Genomic DNA, 14,680 nt, shown 5'->3' on the forward strand with positions numbered 1-14,680 from the left:
GAAGAAAGTATTTTCTATATTAAACCTCTGGTATATACTGGTATGTGATATAAGATGCTTTCTTTAATTAATTATAAAACAAAGCTATCATTATTATTATTAAAATATGATTAGTAATATAATCATATTAAATTACATAATAAGATTCTATTATTAAGTCATGATGATTATAAATTGAAATAATACTATTAAAATGTTATTTTAGAATAATTTTAGATTATTTTAGAATAATAATTATTATTCTTGTAATTAGGCAATTCTGGTTAACATGCAGCTGGCTCTCTAAAACAAATGTTGGTTCAGTGGGTTAATCTTCTGCCTTCGGCTTGGGTCATGATCTCAGGGTCCTGGGATGGAGTCCCGCATTGGGCTCTCTGCTCAACAGGGAGCCTGTTTCCCTCTCTCTCTGCCTGCCTCTCTGCCTACTTGTGATCTCTCTCTCTCCATCAAATAAATAAACAAAATCTTTAAAAAAAATAAAAAACAAAACAAAAATAAAACCAACATTGTTTTCCAATGTTCTCTAAGTGACAACGGATGGATACTTTACAAAGGGTTACTGCCTTCCATTTACTTCCTAATCTTTCAATGAATTTGGTGTCTTACTCTGAATTTGGTATCTTACTCTGTCCACTCTGATGATCATGTAGAATAGAGTATAAAGACAGGGCTTTACTTGCTTATACTTTCAAAGCATGACTGAAGTGTACCTGGAATTTTGAACTTGCATCAGGAATCACAGGGCCAACTGTCCCAGGGAGAAGTGGCAGCTGAGTTGGACTTGGCCTCGTTAGACTCAAAGGAGGAGCCTGATTACGGAACACGGTGGACAGGCAGAGATGCACAGTCTCCTTCATTGCCTTCAGCTGTGAGTCCTGTGGAAAAAAGAGAGGAAAACTTTTACATGTGGTTCTGATCGATCTTTCTTTGATTTGATTCTCCCCATCCTCCCAGCCTACACTCATTTCCCCCACAAATACCTACCAGTTTTCAAATGTTAACTTCCTAACTTCTAAATTCCACTCTGACACACTCACTGTTTAAGGCACACTTAGTCTATTTTTAGGAGCTACTGTGTCTCATGATGTATTTTGAACACCGAAATTCAGAGACATATGTTACTTGACGTGATTTCAGTTGTGATAGTTTGTTGGCAAGGACATGTCCTCTAGGGTCACTTTGTAGACAATGTCTGTAGAAACCTGCCATCTTTCTCTCGGTGTCCATCTCTTTTATTACAAACCATTCCCCTGGCAATATAGGGCCCTGTGTTTCTCAGATTAGCCTGCAGCACCACTCAGTTTGCCCACAGACTGGAAAAAAAATCAACTTTGTTTCTAATAAAACACTTATTTCCTGTGGGCCTTGTTAAGGGGTAGGAGTTAATCCGATGTGGTTGTAAATTATAATATTTACACTTTCTTATATTTGCATAGGATTTCACAATATTTCAAGCTCTTTCACATGCAACAAATAATTTTATGCTAACATCTGTGGAACTGGCATCATTATTACTATTTTGCTCTGAAGAAAGGAAAGTTCAAGGTTTTCAGACTGCTTTTTTCCCCTGGTTTACAGTCACAAGGCAGACTGAACTAATGTAGACAACAACCATCTGTAACTCCCATCTTACCACCCGATGCCACTGCTAAAATATTTTTATTTTTTAATTTTTTTCAAAGGGAGGGTTTTTCTTTTAAAGATTTTATTTATTTATTTATTTTTGTTAGAGAGAGAGAGAGAGAGAGAGAATGAGCACAAGCAGGGGGAGTGGCAGGCAGAGGGCAAAGCAGACTCCCCATTGAGCAAGAAGCCCAATGTGGGACTCAGAGCTGAAGGTACATGGTTAACCAACTAAGCCACACAGACATCCCTAAAAATATTTTTAAATGCTGATAAAGAAAATAATAATAATAATAATAATAATAATAATAATACAAAGCTGAGTACAAACGACAGAGAGATCTCCAGTGCCAAAATGGAAAGACATATAAATTTTAGGAAAGCTTATGGTAACTCAGGGGTAATGAAGGGCATGGATGTAGACCCAAATAAGGAAATGTCACATAATCATCCATTTCAAGACATGAGATGTGGCCTTTGCAGCAACAGAGAGGAAGAGATTAGTTACAAGGGCCAAGATGCCCGGACAAGCTGGCACATGTGGAGCGTACCCTTTCAGGGTACCCATGGGTCAGTGAAGCAGCGAAGTCTGTTGTCCTTCTTTTGAGGGGGTATTCTTCCAACCAAACCACTATCTTTTATATTCTATGCCAGGAACACACCTTCATATAGCATCTGCTCCTATTTCCAGTCTCCCGAAGAGTAGTGTCTATGACGTGGCTCCTTCCCAAGGTCTACCTCTGAGCTTTCCACTCATATGTGAATGTGATAAGATTTATCTTTAAGATGTCTTTCTAGAAGAGCAGCAGTTTAAGAAATCTATTTGGTCCAGGCCAGAGATGAAAGAAACAAAACCAAACAGAAGCAGCGGGTAGAGCAGCAACTGGGATACGTAAGAAATAGAACTGACGTGTATTTCCTTCTCAATATTGTCCTGACAAGTTGTCTAAGACGACATAAACATCTGATAAGAACTAGGCTGGAGGAATGTCGCTAAGTGGGCAGGACAGGACCAAGCTGGGCCAAGCTGAATGATGACCTTTTATTCAACATGGTCCCTTTGATCGGCTTGTCTGAGCTCCTGAGTTTTTGTCCTTCCTCCACCCCATTACTTTCAATCCTATATGTGTGTCCTCTATAGAATCTGTCTCTAATTTTTAATTTATATGGATATATACACATGTGCAAGTTGTCTATTCTGTTCAGAACTGTGTATTTAGCACGTAACATGATCCCTGACACATTAGAAGGGACTTGCCAGAAAGGTTTCTGAATCAATGACTTAAACATGTGGGTGAAAATGCTGCTTCTACTTATTAGGGAAGGAAAGTGATAAGCTTTATCAATGATAAGAAATTAAATAATAGTTCAGATTTCTCTTCCTAATGGTGCTTTGTTATAATCGTGGTTAACTCTCCTCTCACCATGGAATAGAACATTGTGTGGTGGGCCAGGAGTGAAAGATTCCAGAGACCACTGAACAATTTAAATATATTTTCTGTCTCACATGTTATAGTGAGACAATGGAAATAGAGTTAATGCAACAGAGTCAGGCAAGTCTGGGCCCAGATTCAAAGATAATGTGGCTTTGAAATGTTGGCTATGAAATGAGACAATCATCTCAGATAATGCAGGAAGTTAAAATGGCTATTTTCTTCACTATATTTATATCTTGGTGTGTGTAAAAGTTGTATCTATAACATGATGATGTGTGTAAAATGTGTGTAAAAGTCGTATCTATAACATGATGTGTGTAAAAGTCGTATCTATAACAAGCTTACAGTATATATCGGCAAAATGAACAAATTTCTGAGTAATGCCTGAACTTGGATGTGACAATAAAGAAAGAACTGTATCAAGTTAATAGCTTCAAACATCGATTTTCAGGAAATGCTGTTCCGGGAAGACACATTTTCCAATGGAACAATACCTGAAGATGTGTATGTATGTGATACTTTAACTTATCTGAACTTGATCATCTCGTTTGTTCCCAGGGGTCTCCTGACATGGTCAGGATCATCTCAGGTAACGGAATCAACATCACTTAGACGTAACTTCCAACTCCCTGACGTTTCACAGCTACGGGGGTAAGCCATCTTTGCTCTTCTGTTCCAACTGATTCCTAACCTCTTAGCTCCTGATTTTATTTCTTTATTGGGCCACAAGCATATGACGTGGTCTCGTACCTTAGATTCTGCCTCCGTTCCTTGATTACACTGTAGACTTTTCCTGCCAGAGATCACAGATTGCTCTGAGCCACTTGCCCTACGTTGCTCAGCTTTCTACCACAAAAACAGCTCTCTACTTAGTCTCTCTGACTTAATAGCAACTTTTACTGACACCACTCAGACTTGGCTTGACCCAGTTCCATAAGCAGGACTCAGACGATGATTTTACACCGCGACATCATTATATTTTCACTTATACTGCTGGCTGTAGTTGTAGCCTGTTTCGAAAATGCAGGTTACTGTTCACTTTGAGGTTCACTGTAACTAGATGTCACCTAATGAAATACAGAATAAACTGTAGAGGATATACTTTGTCCAAAGTCTTACAACCTGGTCCATCCTCGGGTCAGTCTTGTTTTTGCCCTGCTTTTCTCCTTCTTGCCCAAAACCACTTTTTTCACTTGCTTTGCCACATAATAGTAAAATGCAAACATTTTTAGGAAGAACCTGATTAGCTCAACCTCTTTTTATTTGCAGCCCATCAAAGATTCCAAATGTATTTGCATCTTAGAGCCTTTAAACTTGCTGTTTCCTGTCCTATGAACTCCTTCTCCAAATATCTGTTAGAAAACTTCCACCTAAAATTTATCTCTCAGCTCACATCTTTTTTTAAAAAAAATTAAATTCAATTTAATTAATGTATACTGTATTATTAGTTTCAGGGGTAGAATTTAGTGATTCATCAGTTGCATATAACACCCAGTGTCAGATCACATCTTACCTTCTTGGAAAGACAGTCCCTCAAGGCCCTTTCAAGGAACACTCCTTCCTTAAAGTCTCTGTCACTTTTCTCACTTTAAGTCCTAGGTAGTCTTGTTGTTGCAAATTACCTTATTGTTTCTGTGTTCAGTATTTTATCTATTTCCATTACAATGTCATTTCTTTGAGGGCCAGTGCCTTTCTTTGTTTTTTTTTTTTTTTTTTTAAGATTTTATTTATTTATTTGAGAGAGAATGAATGAGAGAGAGCATGAGAGAGAAGGTCAGAGGGAGAAGCAGACTCCCCAAGGAGCTGGGAGCCCGATGTGGGACTTGATCCTGTAAGTCCGGGATCATGACCTGAGCCAAAGGCAGTCGCTCAACCAACTGATCCATCCAGGCGCCCCAAGGGCCAGTGCCTTTCTTGCAGCACCACCAGTTTCTAACTGTTTCAAACAAAAGGTTTCAAACAAATGTTTGTTGAATGAATAAATAAAACAAATCCTCCAGAGGACATAGGGTGGTGGTGTTTTACATGAGAAAATATGAAATATTTCTCATTTTATTCTGTATAATGCATAAATAAAGTATTATTTCAGACATTAAAACACTAGTGTTTGGAGCACCAGGGTGGCTCAGTTAAGTGGCCAATTCTTGGTTTTGGCTCAGGTCGTGGTCTCCTGAGTTGTGAGATTGAGCCCTGCATGGGGCTCTGTGCTCCGTGGGGAGTCTGCTTGAAGATTCTCTCTCTGTCCCTCCCCTCACTTGCTATGTCTCTCAAATAAATAAATAAATTTTTAAAAGATAAATAAATTACTAATGCTTTTGTTATATAATACATAAAGCTTATTAAAATTACTGTATACATATATGATCCTAACATGTGGGAGATTTTGAAGGTAATTTTTCATGTGTCTGTAGGTAAGTACTTTTCTCAGAAAAACGTGCTTCTTTCCTGGGAACAAGATATAGCTTGCAAAGACAACTGTGCCCCTACTTTCTCATCTCCTGACAGATATAAGTTCATATGATATTATTTGTCTCTTTCTCTGAATTCATTTCCATGAAGATGTGAGGTCATCAGAGAGATATGGGTGAACATCGGCTGCTGGCTTTGGAAAGACCATGAGGGACTGTGAATCGAAAGGCTTCCCCCTTAACTTTTATATCTGCCATGAAATCAGCTCTATGAATCCTGTATGGCCATTTTGACATCTTTTTAATTTTTTTAAAAGATTTTATTTATTTATTTGACAGAGAGAGAAAGAAAACAAGAAGGGGGAGCAGCAGAGGGAGAGGGAGAAGCAGGCTCCCTGCTGGGCAGAGAGCCTGATGTGGGGCTCGATCCCAAGACCCTGAGATCATGACCTGAGCTGAAGGCAGACGCTGCACTGACTGAGCCACCCAGGCACCCTTATTTTGATAGTTTTGATTCTTGGTTTAGGTTGTCTCCAGGTCCCTTGTATGCAGGATAAATGGCACATTCGTTAATGCATGAAGTTAGATCTTAATTTATGTATTCAATCAATAGCTACCTACAATGCTCCTGTTATGTGTCAGACACATATGGCAAAACAGGTTCTTGTTCTTTTTCTACGTAGTCCTGGGAGTCTGTGCAGGTTGACTAACATTTGTCCCTTTTTTTTTTTTTTTTTAAGATTTTACTTCTTTACTTATTTTTTGAGAAAAAGAACAAGCACACAGGAGCAGGGGGAGGAGCAGAGAGAGAGTGAGGGGGGAAAGATCTCAAGCAGACTCCAAGCAGAGCCGAATAGCACAACTTTTAGATCACGACTGAGCTGAGACCAAGAGTCAGATGCTTAACTGACTGACCCATCCAGGCGCCCCTCACACGTGTTATCCTTAATATAGATGTAAATAATGCATGCTTTCCTGGGCAAAATTTTGTGACAGTCAGATGTAACAGAATTTTTTTTTAATATGAAAGTTTGAGAGATAGATTTCCATACTATAAAGCTGTTTTTACATTTCAGCAGCTGAGGCTACCTATAATTCATAAGATATTGCCAAATAAATAATTGATTATTTGGAAAACCAAGGCTGATTCTTAGATCGTGAGATTATTTTTGTTTATGTTGTGATAGTAAACTGAAACTTCTTTCATTAAACATGTCACAAGAACCAAGTTAGAGTGTGAAGATGATTTCATAATATTTATGAGGTATTTGAGGTTATTTGAAGCCCTGATATAACATTCTTAGGAGCTAGACACCTGAAGAGAGTAAAAAAGTCTCATATAAAGATGATGGAGAGAGGTAGAAAGCAATTTCATTAAACTGTAGTTTTTATCTATTTTGAAGTGAGCTAGCATTTCTACCTGCCTTTATGACTACAGTTTATGAGCCTCATACATATGGTACAAGAGATTTGTTGAAACCGACCTCTAGTAATATGAAATGCTTTATAGTTTACTGTAGCAAAAGGAACGACAAGATCCTGAAGGTTAAAGAGAAAAATTGTTAACACTGACAGGCAGTCTCTACAATCTCATTCATTGATGTTAATAATCACTGCTTCCCGAGAGCTTTCCCTGTGCCAAGAGATCTTAGTACTTTACTTTTTTGGATGCACACAGTTTTCTCATCACCCTTATAAAGTAAGTTTTGTTAGTATTCCATTTTGCAGTGATGCATAAAGAGTTTGAGGAATTCGAACATGGTCATTCAGTGGAAGAGTGATTGAAGAAAGGCAGACTGATTCTGGAAACGCCGCCACATAGGGCCTCTCATGCTAAATCCAGACTGTAGCTGGTGCGGGCTAGGCACACCTAGGTGGGGAGTGAATAGAGATGGAGTGGAAAAAAGCACAGAATGGGTAAGACAAAGGAGGAGAAAACTATGTTAACCTGGAGTTCTGTGATTCAGACCAAATTATAATTTGCCCATTTAGTATTATGCGACTACACCAGTTTGTACAACCCACAAGTACATAAAATGCATTCATTCTCTGTGGTTCTGGAACCTTCTGGCTCCACAAGCAATTATTTCATAATTTTGGGTGCCCAACAAAATGTGAGAGGTGTGGATCTCCAGACCGTGTATCATGCATGTGTTCTGTTTCCCAGAGATCCTACCACATGGTGATCACATGAATGGCATTTCGAACCTAGTTAGCCATTTTGAACCTGACTAAGTGGATTATCTGAAGTCAGATGAGGGAAAAGATTAAATGCAAGGAAGAAAATTCCACAGTCAGAGCTGCTAAAAAAATCAGAGGAGACTGGGCTGCCTCGGGATCACAGGAATCCCATTCTTTCTAGGATTTAAAGCATCTTGTAGAGATTGTGGTAGGAGTATTAGAGAAAGGATTTAAAAAACAAAACAAAACAAAACAAAGAACGATGGTCTCGTTGAATTTTAGGATTTATATGTATCTTTGATTTTCTAATTCTCCCAACTCTATAGAGTCTTGTCTCTTTTTAAAAAGTCATATTATGTAGTATGAGTTGGATATAGTCAGAGAGTAACATAAATTAGTATAAACTTCTTTTTTTATAAGTTAAAAAATCTTATAAAGCTGGAATCTTGGTAAGATGAATTATTCTTGGCCTACTCTACCAAACGGCAAGCAGGCTTCCTTAAAACTACCTTCAATAGTTGGAAAAATATAAAATAAGACAATCACAATGGAACAGAGTTCTTAAAATATCTAGTTGTTCATTCAAAACATTTGTCTCAAAGATCTAAACCTTAAGAAAGAATATCATCAGAATTCACAAAATGACCTTACTAATTAGTTATTGCAACACTTTCTAGATATCCTGTTTGAAAAGTTATTTATGTTAGCTATGAAGAGGTTTTGATCATATGTCGTAATGAAAATGCCTATGTGAGACCCAAGTCTCTGGAAAGTAGAATTTTAGCCTGGTCCTTCACAACTACCGTATAGCAAGGAGATACCATAAGAACTCCAAAATGAATCAACCTGAAATATCCCATCTCCTCTTTCCTGTATCAAAACAACCAGGGGTGCCTGGATGGCTCAGTGGGTTAAGCCTCTGCCTTCAGCTCAGGTCATGATCCCAGGGTCCTGGGATTGAGCCCCGCGTTGGGCTGTCTGCTCTCCAGGGAGCTTGCTTCCCCCTCTCTCTCTGCCTGCTTCTCTGCCTACTTGAGAGCTCTCTCTCTCTGTCAAATAAATAAATAAAATCTTAAAAAAAAAAAAAAACCCAAAACACCCATAGTTTAATCTGGTGGTTAGGAAGCAACTTCTTTTCTTTACATATCTGCTATATGTATACAGTAAAGTATTGCAAAGCAAGTCTATAATCATATTACTTGCTTATTTTTTTTTAAATAAAATGGTTGCTATGCTGTGATCACAAAAATGGAAAACTCTTAACAGCAGACAGCACACTTTCTTCATTTTCTAAAATAACATTTTGAAAAATATAGGGCAGATAGAGAAGAAAATAACAATTATTAAAAATATCAGGTAAATATCAATCTGAATTAAATGTTAAAAAGCATCATGTTTATTACATATTATATATTTGTTATACATGATATTTATTATACTTTTATAAAATACATGATAACATGCATATATTGGTAATATACACACATAGTATATATACCTAATGTATATATACAATGTGTATACTATATGATGCATGTAGCTAATGTATACAAAATATCTATATGTGTGTGTATAAATTAAAGACTATCTGTGTCTATACAACTATTGGAAAATTAAACACTTAGGAAACAGTAGAACTAATTTTAAGCATGCTTAGTGTGATTTTACTCCATGTTTCCCCGAAGTCAACTAGGTCCTTGAATTTGATATATTTTTCTACTTCATCTATTTATATTACATATAATCCGAAACAAATGTGATTTGTATACTTGAACAATTGTTAAATATCATATATATAATTCTGAATTTTTTATTCAACAGTATATATTATAGATGTATTAATATTGATATAAATGTCTATATTTATTCATTAATATTAAATTTTGATTACTATTTGAAAATATGAGTATGGAACATACATGAAATATATATGCTAATTCTAATGGTAAGCATTTAAGTTATTTCAATTTGGTATTAACACAAACATTGTTGTATTTCACATCCTTATGCATGTGTCCAAGCACATAGGGGTAAGTGCAAATTCTATGATACACACATTTAAAAACTTATTTAATAATTACACTACCACCCCTAGTGTATTGGAATATGGGATCATTAGACTTTTTAATTTGTATCAATCTGATGGTGTTGAGATGACATCTCTTTGTTTTTATTCACATTTTCATTTTTCTTAATTAGGTATCTGTTGTTAATAAATTGTAGTGAAATATAGCAGAATGAAGAAAGTGCATACGTCTCAATTGTACTTTCAAAAATTTATATACAATTTTAAGGAACATTGCTGTATACATACTGATTTAAGATTATGCTATCCGTCTCTTGGAATGATCTATAATTATCCATTTAGAAAATTTTAAGTCAGTATCTCTACAAATATTGCTTCTGTTTGTTATTCCTTTTGGAACAAGTATAAATACTTCAAAATTTTAAAAATTGATATACATTTCTCATTCTCTGTTTATTTTCCATTTATTTGTACTTTTTCTATGTTAGTCTAAGTAATTGATATCAATTTTCTGTACATTTTACTTGTCTTTAGTGCTATTATGTCCACTCACCCAATCTGCAACTTAGCAAAGTTAAAGTCTCAAGTACATGCATCATTTTGTTCTAATTCTACAATGTCTACTTGATGTTTTTAATAGATTCCAAGTCCAGTGAAAAATTTTATCCTTTTACCTCTTTGTCTACTTTCTCTACTCACACACACACACACACACACACACACTCATCTTCATGAAATCTTTGTTTTCTCATTCCAGTGTCTGAATCAGTTTCAGTTACGCTTTCCTCGGTTTCTTTTTGTACTCTGATCAGATTGTATTCCCTCTCCACATGTCTAGAAATACTTTTATTACATGTCAAACATTGTGTAGAAAGGAACCAAAAATTCCCCAGAGGTTATCTTCCACAGGAGAGGGTCTGCCTTTCCAGTGTTAGGCAGGATGATGGCTGCTAACGCCAACCTAATCAAGAACGGATCACAGTCAGGTGATGCACTGAAGGCTTACTAAAATGCAGATTACTCCTGGATGGCCCTGTTCCTTTGGCACAGACTTTCCATGCGTCTGATTGAGAATAATGTGGTGTTTGTCTTCTCAAGTCTGATATACTGTGATTGATTTCTCAGATTCAGTTTCCTGTATTAGTATGTGCTACATACATGTTCTCAGTATTACAGAAAATGACACTGGATGTTTGATAAATAGGTCTGAGTAAACAAAGAGATTATTTTAAAGTCACTCTACCTTTTGTTCTGAGTGAACTAAAGAAAAGAGAAATGTTTATTTCCTATTATTTCATAGAGGTGATTTAAAAAAAAAAAAGAATGAGAGGCATTACAAAATTTTGCCGCATTCCGTCATGATTAAGCAGAACAGTAATTCTAATTATAGAATCAATTAATCCCTTTCTATCTCCCTTTCCATATGCCAATTGCCTATTCTCCACGTATGTCTCATATGAAGAACACTGAAGGGCAAAGGTTGGCATCAAGCAGGAGTTGGGGTTTATCCAGAGCATGCACATTTGAAACACAATGAGACATTAATAAAATGAAAATGAAATAGAGGAGGTAAAAAGCGTTGAAGAAAATCTTTTGGAATTAGTGGTGATGGTAGCACAACTTTGTGAATTTTAAAAATGTGACTTTTATACAATGTGAATTATACTTAAGGAAAGCTGTTATAAAGAGGGATTTATGTCATTCTCTCCTACGTTATCTTTATCTGAACAGAACTGGTTAGGAGGGCTACCTCCTTCTTCTCTGATTCTCCCTCCAGAACTCTGATTTACGATTTCCAAAATTAAAAGTGTCAATGACTACTTCGATTTGTTCCCTAACTCATTCACCCAGAGTTAATACATGGCATCTTTGCTGGTGCTTTAAAACATGTTTATTCATGGTGTTAGAGAACAAATGTAGCGGTAAGGTGGAAAATGAAAAGTCACGAACTCACAAGGCTGAACCTTGAGTCAATTTACTGTAGCAGCAAAAGAGAGGAAAGATTTGGGTTCCAAAGGGAGTGTCAAACACTCATGAATTCTACACCCACCTTCCAGGTACAGCATCTGGAAATGCATCAGTAAATCAAGGGAAGCAATGGGTCTACCCTAGCTTTGTGTGCTAAAACTGCAATTAGGAGGATTCAGAGATGTTAACTTACCCGGTCAAGAGCCGCTTTCTCCAGCTCATTTTTGGCCACAGCTAATTTTTGTTCCAGATCAGTAAGTTGTTGGGCCTATAAAATGAAAGAAAGGCCAATCTTTTTAGTAAATTCTGTAACATCCTTTTTCACTTTAAGCATCATTCATTCATTGTAGAGAACAACAACAACTTTGTGAAATCTATTTAGAATTCAAGTTAAAAATACTGCATGACCTTTGGTTAAGCTTCAGAAATAGTGTGTTCTGCAAAGTTCCAGCTCCAGTCCCTGAATATACTTTGACATAATAAATCAGTTATGTTTCTAGTTGTTCCAAATTGAACTGTATTTCCCCAAAATTCCTATGTTGAAGCTCTAATCAACACCCTCCCACTTTGTGGCTATATTTGGAGACAAGGCCTTTAGGAAGGTAATTAAGGTAAAATGAGATTGTAAATGTAGGGCCCTAACCCCATACAATAGGTGTCCTGATAAGAAGAAGAAATATCAGATCTCTCTCTCTTTCTCTCTCTCTCTGCATGCTCGCACACAGTAAAGGTCATACGAGGATCCATGGAGATGAACACCATCTGCAAACCAGGAAGACACCCTCACGAGAAACCAAGTCTCCCAGCACCTTAATCTCAGACTTCTTGCCCTCAGAATGGTACGAAAATACATTTCTGTTGTTTAAGCCACCCAGTCTGTGGCTTACCCTATGGCAGTCTCTTGTTACGGCAGCCTCAGCAGACTAACATAATAGCATTCATTTTTTCTACTATTTAGTTTTAATCCAACACACACCTCTATCCCACCATATCCTAGTACCTTTGCAAATGCCGTAACTCTTCTGTTAAAAGAGCAAAGGTCTCAGATTTGGAAGATGTATTTTAAAATCCTGTATCTACCAATTCCTATCTACATACTATAGCTATCCTTACAAGAAGATGCTTAGCAGCCTCACAAAGGACCCAGAGAAGAACCTGCCTCCCCTCATGGCTCAGAACCTCTCTATACCTCTGGACTTACCCTGTCTCCTACAATTACCCAGTGAAAAGAACCTCAAGCTGGAAGGAACAGAGGATCCTTCTGATGTTCTTATTGGGGAAGGGGATTGAATTTGCCAGGAAAAGCTGACAGCAGAAGGCTTATCAATTAACTACCTAATTAGCTACCTAACCCATATACATAAAATACATCATATATGCACTTAAAAATGTATGTGTGTGTGTGTGTGTTTGTATGCTTAAAAATAAAATTTTGAATTAAAAAAAGAGTGAGCTGGGGGCACCTGGGTGGCTCAGTGGGTTAAGCCTGCCTTCGGCTCAGGTCGTGATCCCAGAGTCCTGGGATGGAGCCCCGCATCGGGCTCTCTGCTCAGCAGGGAGCCTGCTTCTCCCTTCCTATCTGCCTGCCTCTCTGCCTACTTGTGATTTCTCTCTCTGTCAAATAAAAAATTAAATAATTAAAAAAAAAAAAAAAAGAGTGAGCTGGTGAAGAAAGTAGCTTCCAATATGAAGGTACCTGTAAGTGGTAGAAAACCAACAAGCTCTGAGCCCCAGGCCCCTCCCTGCACTCGCCTTTGTCCTGTTTGTCTCTATCCTTCCTACCTTCCCACTGCCCGACCCCACAATGTGAGGACCTTGGACCACAGACCTCAGTCTCATATTCTTGACCTGGGGCTCAGGCCACCCTGCCTATTCCACATCGCTGCTGTCCTGGGGCCATCTACCTTTCTCAAACACTGAGCAATCAAGACTTAAACGGCGACTGTCCTTGGCTACCACAGGCCCTGCCTAACCCAATGTCTGTCCACAGAACGGAGCCTCAATGGAAGGAAGGAAAAGAAGGTCTCTTTTATTTCTCCTTGTGTCCTCAGTCAAGGATAGGAGTTAGGGACAATAGAGAGGGATGGGTGGGTCTCAGTGAGACAGTGGTCAGCTTATACTCCCACTAGTTATGGGCGAGGTCCTTAGAAATTGGGGGGAGGCTGTCCGTGCCAGCGTCAGTGCCACTCAACATTTTAGTCACCATCTGGAAGGAATGCCCACGCTGCCCAGCAATCCCCCATGTCTTGCTCACTCCCCTGCCCCCTCCCCTCCATCCCAGCCCAGGTTCATCCTCCCCTCCACCCCAGCCCAGGTTCATATGCTATCTTCTTTCTTAGGCTCTCTTTCGTAGGCAGACACTCTCCTCAAGATGCTGTCATCAGTCACCTGCAGTCCAGAGGGGTCTGCATAGGCACAGGACCTTCTGCCTTAGCCTGTTTTCCTCCTTGTAAGGGTTTTTCAACCCAAATCCTGTGATTCATACTAGAAGATCTCCACTAAAGAATGACACAGAATGTTCAGTAATACAGCAATCCAGGAAGCTTGTATTAGGGCAGATAGAATGGATTCCATCAGAAATAGCAAATATGCCTTTGAAAGCTATAATGCCAGCAATTCCCAGGATTTCAAGTATTTATCTCTTCTAGGAACTCACTGAACCTGGTAAAATCTAGCCAAGAGATTTTGGAGGACAGAAGGTTACAAGAAGAGTAAGGGAAAATAATCAAAGGAATTGCAGATACTAACACATATTACCAAATGTTGGTGCTAGTTTTGGAAGGATGAGCCACTGGGTTGACTTGTATATAGTAGTTATAAAATTACATAAAACAGTAAGAATTCTGTGAGTATTAAACTATCAGAAGACATATAAAAGACTGAGGACTTTACCATATGGTAAATTTTATTTAAGTCAAGTCAAATTTATTTGTTTTCTCAATTTAACTCCTGCAAAATAACAGATAGGGCTACTTATGAAGAGCTAGTTGTGATTCTGAGGAGCTTTCATTCACATCCAATTACAGAACAAATATCTA

General features: G+C 37.8%; 1 protein-coding gene across 1 annotated transcript in view; it reads right to left on the reverse strand.

The window, feature by feature from the left end:
• Window positions 1–14,680, reverse strand: part of LUZP2 (leucine zipper protein 2) — a gene marked incomplete at both ends in the record, with an annotated part of 463,107 nt that overhangs the window by 60,714 nt on the left and 387,713 nt on the right. Inside the window, 2 exons of the mRNA XM_080817604.1 lie at window positions 711–875; window positions 11,836–11,910. Coding sequence (XP_080673730.1) covers window positions 711–875; window positions 11,836–11,910 — 240 coding nt within the window. The remainder of the gene's footprint in view (window positions 1–710; window positions 876–11,835; window positions 11,911–14,680) is intronic.

The sequence above is a fragment of the Martes martes genome, assembly GCF_963455335.1.
Source record: "Martes martes genome assembly, chromosome: 10".
Lineage (NCBI taxonomy): Eukaryota > Metazoa > Chordata > Mammalia > Carnivora > Mustelidae > Martes > Martes martes.